General features: G+C 44.4%; 1 protein-coding gene across 1 annotated transcript; it reads left to right on the plus strand.

The window, feature by feature from the left end:
• The first annotated feature begins 12319 nt into the window (after positions 1-12319).
• Positions 12320-13258, plus strand: LOC140128753 (olfactory receptor 11L1-like). The gene has a single exon (XM_072150453.1). The coding sequence runs from the start codon at positions 12320-12322 to the stop codon at positions 13256-13258; it is 939 nt and encodes a 312-aa protein (XP_072006554.1).
• Positions 13259-13498: the final 240 nt, after the last annotated feature.

Consider the following 13498-nt stretch of genomic DNA (forward strand, 5'->3'; position numbering starts at 1 on the left):
ATGGATATGATCTCCGTTTCTTCAATCTCTTCTAGGTAAAACAGATATGCTCATTGCATGGCGACTAGATTTTCAGGATAATAGGGTTTTGTAATATTTTATCACAAGAGCATAGGATATTGTAATATTACAGTTTTCTTTACAGGACTGTTGTTTTTAATTTTTACAGTTTCTTACTTCCCATTCATTGCCAAAAGACATAGTTTTAATTTTTAGAGAGACATATGTGGCTTGTTTTATTCAAGATAAACTGTATTTTTTTAGTGGCACGAAAATCAATGCAATTAGATAATTTTCTTTTGGACAACGGCTTTGATTGAGCCATCTAAATGACAGACCCCCTTTGTTCTTTTGGTCAGACCCTCTTGGAGATTTGTAAAATTTTTATACTTGTATGAAGCTGTGTAAGGTCTCATTTTTTTGTGGGGTGAGCTAATGTTTTCATCAATATTATTTGGGGATTTGTACGGTGATTAAAGGAAATCATCCATGTACATAACATAAAAAACCTATCAATATTCAACCCGCTCCTCTTCATCTTGATCCCAGTGCTTTGTTTTGCTAAGCTTGACATGTTGGAATCACCTAGAAAACAAACTTATAATTAGCAACACTGAACTCTGGGACAAGATGTCCAACACTCCGGGCTGCTAATTATGCATGACCCCGTACTTCCCTCTCCCATGCTGGGAGCCTGGGAGAGCGAGGTGAGGTCACTTGAGAGGCATGAATTTACTCCTCTTGTGTGATGTATCACTATGTAAATGTAATTACCAAGATCACCAGAAACTGCCACCACAGTAAGTCTGATACAAATGTCAACATGAAACCAACATGTGAACACCTGCCCTCTATAGATACCATGTGCCGTAGGCAGTGGAATGGAACAAGGGCTGGAAATTACGCACCATACCGTGTCTTCTTCAGGGTACCCAATGCCTTAAAGAGGACCTGTCACCCAATTTATCGGCACTAGGAGCTGCTTACTAGAGCAGCTAGAATAAGCAGCTAGAGTAGAGCAGCTAGAGTAACCTCCGGTAACGCTATCTAAGACTGCGGCAGGGTACAGTGTAATTGTAGGACAGCTCGAAAAGCTACCCGACGTATTCATGAGGGGGCGGGGCGGGGCGGGGCTAGGGGCGGAGACTGGCGCCTAGCGCGCGGCAGTCACTGCCGGCCTATGGAGCGAGCAGGGCGGTCCGGGGAAGAGGCAGCGCCTCGGACCGCCCCCTCATGAATATATTGGACAGCTTTTGCAAGCGGTCCGATGATTACATTGTACCCCGTCACAGTGTTTGATAGCGTTACTGGAGGTTTCCGGTAACGCTATCACTCTAACACTACGGCGTTTGATCAAGTGCCATAGTGCCGAAAAATTTAGGTGACAGGTCCTCTTTAAGATCTCAAATGAGTTATTGGAAGTTCTATACCATTGCTGAGTTTACGTCGTGACACAGATTTGAGATCTTAAGGTATTTATACACGGGCACTAGATACATCAGGTACCCCTGAGGAAGCCTCGTTTTGTGGCGATACACGTGGGGCATTTCCCACCCTTTTTGCTTTCCACTGTCCCAGGCACATGGTATCTATAGACGGCAGGTGTTCACATTATTGCTTCATGATGGCATTTGTATCTGTCTTACTGTGGTGGCCGTTTCTGGCAGTCTTGGTGTTTGCATTTACAAAGTTATACATCACATATAGACATATCATATATGGACACGGACCTATTGTTTGGATACATCTGTTGTAAATATTTGTAAGCAGCGTTTGTGGATATATGCATCGACCACATTAGCCAGTCACCTGCCTGTATATATTTTTCACATACATATTTGTTTGACAGTAGCTGGGAGGTAGATTTTTTGTTGACATTATCAGGTGCCACCGTCCTCCTTTTGCTTGTCTTTTGGGCTATAATTTATTTTTATGATGCACGTGACACATATTTTTATGCATTTTTTAACAATTGGTTTCATTTGTTCAGCTAATTATGTGAATTTGGGATAGAGTAGTGTTGGTCCATTCTCCGTGTTTATACTTTTCCTTGAATCCAACAGCATTGTATTAAATCTTCTCTGACAACACAGTGGGGCTCATTTACTAAGGGTCCGCGAAGCGCATTTTCGTCGGGTTTCCCGATGATTTCCGTTTTGCGCTGCATTTAACAGGGGATTTTGGTGCACGTGATCGTGTTTTGATCTCATCGGTGCCGGCTTGCATGCAACACAAACTGGGGGGCGGGCCGTCGCACATCCCGACGGATTCGGACTACGCACAGAATTTAATATTTCAAATTGTGTTGCAAGACACGCACTTACAAGCACCAGGAAGACGAAGGTGAACTCCGGTGGACCTCGGCGGGGAAGCGACGGATGGCAAATATGGGGCGCACGAGCGACGTGAATCGCACTGGACTTCATCTTCGTCGGACCGTCCGAATCGGGTAAGTAAATTTGCCCCATTGAGTGTTTACAGTTGACTCCTGTAGAAATAAAGATCGTAGGCAGAAGATCTCTGCTCGTAATATGAAATTGGACTTTCAGCCTTTAAGAAAAGGTAAATCTTAGTTGACTTTCTGCTTTTGTTTTTATTTCAAGCCTCTTAGGACGGTACAAATTTTTCTTTCAACTATTAAGGGGCAGTAGACTGAACATAGCTACTTACAGTGTTTGGTCAACCCTGTTGTATTTCTCCTTGCAGCTGACCTGGCCATCAATTTTCTATACAAATCCCCCCTAACGTCAGGGCTATCTTATTGGGGATACATTCAAAAATGAAGGCTGTAAAAACAGTGATTTTGAAAACCAGATTGGAAATTGTGAGGAAATGGATGGCCAAGGATTCCTCCTTGTTTTTGAAGGAGAGGGAAAGATGTGGTAAGGCAATGGAAGGGGATATTGACAATGTAGTATACACAGAGATGTGGTCTTATTGCATTGAAATATATCTACAGGGTATAGACTATAAAGCTATATTCACACACGTATGGGGGACGTATATATGGCCGACGTATATATTGCATATATACCACCCACATAGCTGGCAATAGACGCACAACACCGTATGGGAGAGGTGCGGTGCAGCACACATCGTTCCGTAGCCCAGAGAAATATAGGACATGTCCTATCTTTCGCCGGAATACGGTGCAGTGAGCCATATATTACTATTGAGAGCGGCAGGGGTGAGCGGCACTCACCTCCTCCTCCTCTCCCCAGGGCCGACGAGTGCCCACTGTGCTATGGTACGACGGGCACACGTCTGTGTGAATTTAGCCTTAGGGTGAGGAGGGGGTGAACTTGTGGGATAATGGGGAGTGAGCTAGGGGAAGAGGAAGAGTGGAAGATTTCAATTTTGTTTAATATTTTTTCAGAAGGTCTCTGGGGATGGGGAGTAAAAAGAAAAAACTTAGTCCAGGAAAGAGATTTATGATTCGGAGAACAAACAAATAGCAGCTTAATGTCTCTGATATAAAATGAGTGAAATAGACTAATTTTAATATTATTGTATAGTAAGATATAAGATGACTATTCTAAAAAAAACTGTATTTATTGAGTTTTATTAATATAGAAAAATAAAGATAAGAATAAAAGAGTCAACAAAACCAACATTAGGCCAAAAGACCCTGGAAAAGAAAGAGAACAGTAAGGAAGGAGAATGTTCCAGCTGTAAGGTGTCTGTAATGAACTGTTATTAATAATCCTTGTTAACAGAACCAAATTATTAAAATCCAACTGTTACAGGGAAGATGATAAAATATACCATAAAACTTACATAAAAATTCAACTTAAGTACAAGCCTAAAGTTGTAACTGAAAAAAGCAGCATCCAGGTGTCCGAAAGCACCTACTTAAGAACACCCGACTTACAGATGATCACTAGTTACAAACGGACCTCTGGATGTTGGTAACTTCCTGTACTTCCTGAACTTCCTGTACAATAAACAGCTGTAACAGTTATCACAGGTGTCTGCAATGAAGCTTTATTCTTCATCCTGGTTCTTATAACAACCTAACATTTTTAAAATCCATTTGTTACAGAGGCCAAAACATTTTGTCTGGGGGTTACAATTATAAAATATACAGTTCCGACTTACATACAAATTCAACTTAAGTACAAACCTACAGAACCTATCTTGTACATAACCTGGGGACTGCCTGTATATTTAATACATAAAATTGAACAGCGTCCGTGTAACATAATACAGATGTGCATGGTAGGAACAGAAAAAACATAAAATTTTAATTCCATTGAGGGCACAATGGGAATTGCTCTATTAAAAAAAAAGAATCTATATATCAACCAAATATTAAGAGTGGGCAGGCACAGGCCCTAAAATGAATAAAATATATTGATGTCCTTACTCATCGCTTGCTGCTATGTTGGCCAATGCCCCGACGTACGTTTCAGCGGTTTATGCCTTTACCTGAGGAAATTTTTCAACATGAACTTGACCCCACCTCCAGGGCTGGCTAATGGTCCACTCCTCCCGCGTCAGTTTTCCCCCAGTCAGCTGGCTAACCTGAAGCCGGGCAGACATATCATTTTCCTGGGTTTCCTCTCCATTAAAGGCACAAGCACCAATACCCGATCCCCTAAAGAAATTATCAAATCATTGTTATATTTAGAAAAAAAACCTCAATTTATTATTTTTCTGTGTAAAAGATTACAAATTATGCTTAAACAAAACCCCAGTGTCCAGGTAGAGTCAATTATGATTTTTTTTTATAAAATACACTTTTTTAAGTAGCAATCCTTACAATTGTGTTATATAATTAACACAATAATAATAAAATAAAATAAACATAAAAATTTGTAAAAAAATACAAAAAAATTGTTGAAATAAGGGAGGGAAAGGGGGGGGGGGTCACTAAAAAGGAGCTTACAGAGGTAACAGTAAAGTCCAAGATGTGTGTTAAAGGCTTTATTTTTATGGACGACGCGTTTCGAGGATGAATTGTCCCCTTCCTCAGGTCCAAAAGGCAACATACACTAAAAAACATCAGACAAAAATGGTATCATAAATAAATGGGTACAAAGAAAAGCGTACAATTGTGGTGGCTAATACATAAGTGAAACCAAATCAGAAATACATATGGGATATAAAAAATCACTCCAATATATAAAAATTAACTGCATAAATAATAGAAAAGATAAATAAAGAACCTGTTCTATTATTTATGCATTTTATCTAAGTTAATTTTTATATATTTTTATATATTGGAGTGAATGAAGTATTTGCTTCAATCTTGGTGAAGATCATCTCTCCCTGTGATGTAATCAGGGGGCAGCAATTGGTCGCCATGACAGTCTCGGGTCTTCCTAAGACCTGAGGCTGTCTCCTTTTAACCTATTCATTACAATGTGCAATTTGCACATTTTAGTGAATGAGGAGGAAAAACCCCCTACTGTAGTATGGCAGTATATGATAGGATCAATCAACCTAGGGTTAAAGTAAAATAAAAATAAACTAAAAAAATTATATTAAAAAAAAAAAAAATTCAAATCACCCCCCTTTCCCTAGAACTGATATAAATATAAATAAACAGTAAAAATCACAAACACATCAGGTATCACTGTGTCTGAAAATGCCAGATCTATCAAAATGTAATAATGTTGTTTCACTGTGTTTAACCCTGTACCGGAAAAAGTAAAAAGTGGCACTTTTTTGCCATTTTGAAAAATATAAAAAAAAATCAAAAGTAATCAAAAGGTCGTACAGTCCTAAAAATGGGAGCATTGAAAATGTCATTATGATTCACAAAAAATGAAACCATCTAAGTCTCCGTACACCAAAGTATGGAAAATTATTAGCGCCAAAAGATGGCAAAATTTAAAAAAAAAATGTGTACAGGTAGGAAACATTTAGAGATGAGCGAGCACTAAAATGCTCGGGTACTCATTATTCGAGACAAACTTTTCCAGATGCTCGAGTGCTCGTCTCGAATAACGAGCCCCATTGAAGTCAATGGGAGACTCAAGCATTTTTCAAGGGGACCAAGGGTCTGCACAGGGAAGCTTGGCCAAACACCTGGGAACCTCAGAAAATGATGGAAACACCACGGAAATGGACAGGAAACAGCAGGGGCAGCATGCATGGATGCCTCTGAGGCTGCTTAATCGCACCATTATGCCAAAATTATGGGCAACAGCATGGCCATGACAGAGTGACCGAATGAGGCTAGATAGCATCTAAAACATCCAATAATTGACCCTGAAACTATAGGGGACGGCATGCAGAGGCAGCGGCAGCAGCGGCAGGCTAGAGAGTGGCATGGCGACATACCCCAAATGGACTCAGGCTTCAAACCAATTAAAAAAATTCCTTTTGGCGAGGATAACGTGTAGCACTGTATGTATCAGTATTTTGCCTTGTTAAGGCGGCAGAAAGGAACCAAAGGAGGTGAGCAAGAAGCGCTGAAATGATTTCCTATGTGAACAAAAGGTAGACGGTATATTTAGTCGATAACACAGCACGGTGGCGACAGAGTGACCAAGTTCCATAACTTATCTGGTGAAACACGCGAAAAATAAGCCTGACACGTTCGTTTGATAAGGGGACGACATGTGGAGGCAGTCATGGAGACGACTTCCATGATTAAGAGCGACAGTATGGGGCATCCATATTGCTCTGCCATGATTGCAACTTCAGGTCTCCAGCATGGGGGCGACAGATGGGCCGAGTTCCATTATGTATCTGGTGAAACAAACGAAAATTATGCCTGACACAGTTCGTTTGATAAGGGGACGATGTATGGAGGCAGTAAGGTAGTAGTAGATTAAAGGTGCTGCAGTTAAAACTATGTTAGTTGGATCTTGGGATGGAGCTGGCGGTCCGCTGCCAGGCGAGCTTTCGCCTGTCCAAGCCCCTGCCTCTCGGCTCCTCCCCACCCAAAATGGGCCTGGGGGCCAGAAGCGTTTACTCTGAAAAAATTGTAATTTTCAAAGCAGGCGGGGGCTACAAACAGGTCTTCTAAGAACCTTTTGTATAAGATCAAGTGTAGTACTGTTCTTATAAGTAATTGGCCTGGTTATGGCAGGTGAGGGGAATGTAAACAGATGCGCAATAAGCGCTGAAATAATATCGGTCGAAGATAAAATTTTGGCGGTATATTTTGTGGATAACACAGCAGGGTGGCGACAAAGTTAACAATTTTGATGTGGAAGCCATGAAAACAATCCAAAATTCTGCCTGACACAGCTCGTTTGCTAAGGGGACGATGTATGGAGGCAGCTATATGGACGACTTTTGGAGGCAGCTATGGAGATAACGTGTGGAGGTAGGAATGGAGACAACGTGTGGAGGCAGCTATAAAGACGACGTGTGGAGGCTGCTATGGAGACAATTTCATTTGGATAGTGCCTGTATGTGGCAGTCCAAAAAAGTTTTCAAACCGGAGGAGCAGGTAGGTGGTCCTGCAGAAAAATTAAATAGATTGAGTGCCTGTATGTGGCACTCCCAAAAATTGTTTAAAACAGAGGACCGGGTAGGTGGCCCTCCAGAAAAATTAAATACATAGAGTACTATAGCGAGAGCCAGTTGGCCCTGGCAAAAAATAGCCAGTTTCCTCTGCTTTAGTGTGCAAAGAGGAGGAGAAGGAGGAAAGGAGGAGGAGGAGTGCATACATTATTCAGGTTGAGCTTCTTTCACCTGGTGGAGAATGGAAATCCTGAGAAATCCAGGCTTTATTCATCTTGATAAGCGTCAGCCTGTCAGCGCTGTCAGTCAACAGGCGTGTACGCTTATCGGTGATGATGCCACCAGCTGCCCTGAAAACCCGCTCGGACAACACGCTAGCGGCAGGGCAGGCAAGAACCTCCAAGGCGTAAAGCGCCAGTTCGTGCCACATGTCCAGCTTTGAAACCCAGTAGTTGTAGGGAGCTGTGTGATCATTTAGGACGATGGTATGGTCAGCTACGTACTCCCTCACCATCTTTCTGTAAAGATCAGCCCTACTCTGCCGAGACTGGGGACAGGTGACAGTGTCTTGCTGGGGTGACATAAAGCTGGCAAAAGCCTTGTAAAGCGTACCCTTGCCAGTGCTGGACAAGCTGCCTGCTCGCCTACTCTCCCTCGCTACTTGTCCCGCAGAACTACGCACTCTGCCGCTAGCGCTGTCAGAAGGGAAATACTGTTTCAGCTTGTGCACCAGGGCCTGCTGGTATTCATGCATTCTCACACTCCTTTCCTCTCCAGGGATGAGAGTGGAAAGATTTTGCTTGTACCGTGGGTCCAGGAGAGTGAATACCCAGTAATCAGTGCTGGAATAAATTCTTTGAACGCGAGGGTCACGGGATAGGCAGCCTAGCATGAAATCTGCCATATGCGCCAGAGTACCAACTCACAAGAATTCACTCCCCTCACTGGCCTGACTGTCCGTCTCCTCTTCCTCCAACTCCTCTTCTTCTGCCCATACACGCTGAACAGTGAAGTACTGAGCAATGCTCCTCTCTTCTGTCTCACCAACATTCTCCTTCGCTCCCTCCTCATCCTCCTCCACCTCCGCCGATAAGCGCTGAGAAACAGACCTGAGGGTGCTTTGCCTATCAAAAAGGAAATCTTCTTCCCCCATCTCTTGTGACGAGCACTAAGCTTCCGACTTCATGCTGACAATAGAGTTTTTCAACAGGCCAAGCAGCGGGATGGTGAGGCTGATGATGAGGGCGGCATCGCCACTGACCATCTGTGTTGACTCCTCAAAGTTACTCAGCACCTGACAGATATCAGACATCCACGTCCACTCCTCATTGTAGACTTGAGAAAGCTGACTGACCTGACTACCAGTTCTGGTGGAAGTTGACATCTGGCAGTCTACAATCGCTCTGGATAACACGGTTAATGTTGAATTCCACCTCGTGGGCACAACGCACAACAGTCGATGAGCGGGCAGTTGGAGGCGGCGCTGCGCTGCCCTGAGAGTGGCAGCATCTGTGCTGGACTTCCTGAAATGCGCACAGATGCAGCGCACCTTCGTGAGCAAATCAGACAGATTGGGGTATGTCTTGAGGAACCGCTAAACTATGAGATTTAACACATGGGCCAGGCATGGCACATGTGTCAGTCTGCTGAGTTGCAGAGCCGCCACCAGGTTAAGGCCGTTGTCACACAACCATGCCTGGCTTCAGGTTCAGCGGTGCCAGCCACAGATCAGTCTGCGCCGTGATGCCCTGTAATAGCTCTTGGGCGGTGTGCCTTTTATCGCCTAGGCTCAGCAGTTTGAGCACCGCCTGCTGTCGCTAAGCGCCATGCCCATGGATGGTAATTCGGAGGAGGAGGTGGAGGAGGGGTGGGAGGAGGCATAGTAGGCCTGAGAGACCTGGACCGAGGTAGGCCCCACAATCCTCGGCGTCGGCAGTATATGAGCAGCCCCAGGGTCAGACTCGGTCCCAGCCTCCACCAAGTTAACCCAATGTGCCGTCAGTGAAATATAGTGGCCCTGCCCGGCAGCACTCGTTCATGCGTCCGTGGTTAGGTGGACCTTGTCAGAAACGGCGTTGGTCAGGGCACGGATGATGTTGTCTGACATGTGCTGGTGCAGGGCTGGGACGGCACATCGGGAAAAGTAGTGGCGGCTGGGGACCGAATACCGAGGGGTGGCCGCCACCATGAGGTTGCGAAAGGTCTCGGTCTCTACCAGCCTATAGGGCACCATCTCCAGGCTGAGTAATTTGGAGATGTGGACGTTGAGGGCTTGGGCGTGTGGGTGGGTGGAACTGTATTTCCTCTTGCGCTCCAGCGTCTGGGGTATGGAGAGCTGAACGCTGGTGGATGCTGTGGAGGATCGTGGAGGCGAAGGTGTGGTTTTTGCACGGGAGGTGTTTGGGCCAGGGTCCTGGGGAGGGGGCTGACTAGCAGAGGCAGCAGATGACACAGTGGAAGGAGCAGTGGTGTGCCCGGCCGGAGGTGAATGCCCTTGGTTTCATTGAGTGGGGTGTTTAGCAGTCATATGCCTGCGCATTCTGGTGGTGGTTAAGCTCGTAGTGGTGGAACCCCTGCTGATCCTGGTGTGGCACAGGTCATCCGGTGTTTCTTTAAAGAACCTCCAGACTTCCAAAAATCTAGCCCTCGCCACGGGAGCTTCACTACCTGAAACATTTGGCGCCGATGCACCAGCTCTGGCCCTGCCTCTCCGTCTGGCCCCACCACTGCCTCTTCCAACCTGTTCTCGTCGAGGACTCGCCTCCGTCTCAGAAGCACTGTGTTCACCCGGCCTATCAACCCAGCTTGGGTCTGTCACCTCATCATCCTCCAATCCCTCAGTCTGCTCCCCCCTCGGACTTCCTGCCCTGACAGCAACTTCACCACTGTCTGACAACCATGTCTCCTCATCGTCCGACACCTCTTTACACACTTCTTCCACTACATCAACAATGTCATCATTACCCACAGACTGCGACCGCTGTAAAACCTGGGCATCGGAAAAGAGCTCAGCAGCAACCGGACAAGTGGTTTGTGACTCTGGGAAGGGTCCAGAAAACAGTTCCTCAGAGTATGCCGGTTCAAATGCCAAAGTTTACCCGGAGGGGGCAGATTGGGGGGAAGGAGGCTGAGGTGGAGGAGCTGGAGGAGTGCTGATTTCGGTGACATGGGTGAACTGCGTGGAAGACTGACTGGTGGACAAATGGCTAGAAGCATTGTCCGCAATCCACGACATCACCTCTTCGCACTGTTCTGGCCTCAACAGTGCTCTACCACGAGTCCCAGTAACTTGAGACATGAACCTAGGGAGTGTAGCTCTGCGGCGTTCCCCTGCTCCCTCATCAGCAGGTGGTGTCTCACCCCGCCCAGGACCACGGCCTCTGACCCGTGTCCTCTACCCCTAGCCCTCGGGTTCAACATTTTCAAAATTAAAGTCTATTATATAGACAAAACAGAAATATAAACTGTAAATTGTTTTTGTGTTTTTATTGTCTTTTTGCGTTTTTTTTTTTAATTTTTTTATTAATTTTTTTTTTATAGAACAAAACGTGCAGAAGAAATCACACAGCAACCACAGAAGATGATGATTGCTATGGCTAGTTTCTAACCTACACTGATAGCACACAACAGGATTTTGTGCTGTGCCTGTGACTTTCAGTTTTGAAAAAAAAAAAAAAAATCTGCAGACTGTGCCTAATTCAATCAAACCCCTAATAAATTGTCCCACTTAGGTGTTTGAGATGGATATGTGTGTCACTAAGAGCTAAATAGAACGTTCGCAAATCTCCCTGCAAATTCCTCACAATATGGTACTAGCTGCACTACTAGTGCCAGCAAGCCCAGCCACAAGCAAATAAAAAAAAATAAAATATAACGCTATTGTAGCCCTAAGAAGGGCTGTTGGATTCTTGTAGAATCACTCCTGCCTAACACTATTCTAATAGAACAGCCTAACACTATCCCTGACCAGCAGAAACAGCTCTCTCCCTAGCGGCATCCAGACACAGAATGATCCGAACAGTGCGTGCAGGGGCTAGTCTATTCCAGGGTCACCTGATCTGGCCAGCCAACCACTGCTATCGACGTGTAAGGGTACCACGTCATGCTGGGTGGAGTGCAGAGTCTCCTGGCTTGTGATTGGCTCTGTTTCTGGTCGCCAAAAAGCAAAACGGCGGGAGATGCCATTTTCTCGAGCTGGCGAAGTATTCGTCCGAGCAACGAGCAGTTTCGAGTACGCTAATGCTCGGACGAGTGTGTTCGCTCATCTCTATTCCTTATCTATCATCTGGATCCTGGTTCTCTGCTGGCCCCACCCCCAGGTTTGGCTTAGGTGACGGGTTCCCTTTAATGCTCCATTACATATCCATGACTTTAATAGGTGGGCTGTAAGGCATTTTATTATTTAGGGGTCTGCAGGAGATTTCATTATTTCGAAGCCTACAGGGGATTTCATTATTTAGGGTCTGCATTTGGCATTTAATTATTTTTGGGGCTGCTGCATGGCATTTTATTATGGGGGGTGGCTGCTGGGTATTACCTTACTTAGGGAAGCTGTGACAAATGCTTTTTCTTACCCTAGGCCTCTGTTCAAGTCAATAAATTTTCCAAGTCATTTGTGGTAAAATTTGGGGCCTCGGCTTATACTTGAGTATATACAGTATATTGTTTAATGAAGCTGCGTTTAGATAGTTTTTGACTTTTGGGGGAATGACTTTCCACAGTAGGTAATTGAGTGTTTCTATTAGTCATGTGTCATGCCACCATTCATTTATGTTCTTGATTTTCTTTAAAGGCATAGGGCTCACTCACTATCCAAAGTAGAAGCACAAAGCGGATGGACTTGAATTACTTTAGATTAAAATTTATCTACTGATGTTCGTCTACTTATTCTATCAAGATGGTCTTCACAAATAATGTCACCTCCATCGTTCTTCTGGGATTTCCTAATCTTCACAAATTCACATTTCCCTTCTTTTCACTTCTGGTTCTTCTATATTGTGCGACAATATCAGGAAACCTTCTTATCATGGTCTTGTATCTAGTGAGTAAAACCCTTCAGTCCCCCATGTACTTCTTCATTACACAGCTGTCATTGTGTGACCTCCTGCTGACCACAGACATTGTCCCCGTCCTTCTTCACACTGTCCTGTATGGAGGAAGTACTATCACTCTCATCGGATGCATCATCCAGTTCTCCTGCTTTGTCACCTCCGAGTGCTCAGAATGTCTTCTCCTGTCGGTGATGTCCTATGACCGGTATCTGGCCATCTGTAACCCCCTCCGTTATCACTCCATAATGGATCACATGTTATGTGTGACATTGGTGCTTGGGATTTGGTTGGTTACATTTAGTGTGGTTTTTTTTTATGTCATTTCCATAACTCATCTTCATTTCTGTGGACCACATGTTATTGACCATTTCTACTGTGACATTGAGCCCATAATGCAGCTCTCCTGCTCTGATACATCTACACTTCATCAATGGATCTTTATACTGGGATCGTTTGCCATAATAATACCCTTTGTAGTAATCTTGATGTCCTATGTGTTTATTGTCATCGCCATCCTGAAGATCCCATCCAACACCGGAAGACATAAAGCCTTCTCCACCTGTAGCTCTCACATCACTGTGGTCTTCATATATTTTGGGACGATGATGGTAGTATATATGTTTCCAACAAGAGGACAATCCCTGACCATCAGTAAAGTCCTTTCTCTTATTTATACTGTGCTGACCCCACTGCTTAACCCCATCATATACACCCTGAGGAACAAAGACTTGAAAGAAGCTTTTCATAAACTTAAAGCACATTTTCTATCATTTAGCTGTTTCTGACTCTCAGTGTGAAATGATGGAAGAATCTAAGCACTTCTTAAAGAGATAACAGAAGATAACTTCTATTGCTGTTATATTGCTGGATGGTAGATGAAGACCTTAAATGGTTGATAACAGAGGACTAGAATGTTTGTCCTAAGTAGCTGATGGGATGGGCATTTTCATCCTGGTGATCGGGCTGGCACTGAGAAAATACCTGCCAGATCAGGAGCAGGATCTTTCCTGTTACACACAGCATTC

The sequence above is a fragment of the Engystomops pustulosus genome, chromosome 4 (assembly GCF_040894005.1).
Source record: "Engystomops pustulosus chromosome 4, aEngPut4.maternal, whole genome shotgun sequence".
Taxonomy (NCBI): domain Eukaryota; kingdom Metazoa; phylum Chordata; class Amphibia; order Anura; family Leptodactylidae; genus Engystomops; species Engystomops pustulosus.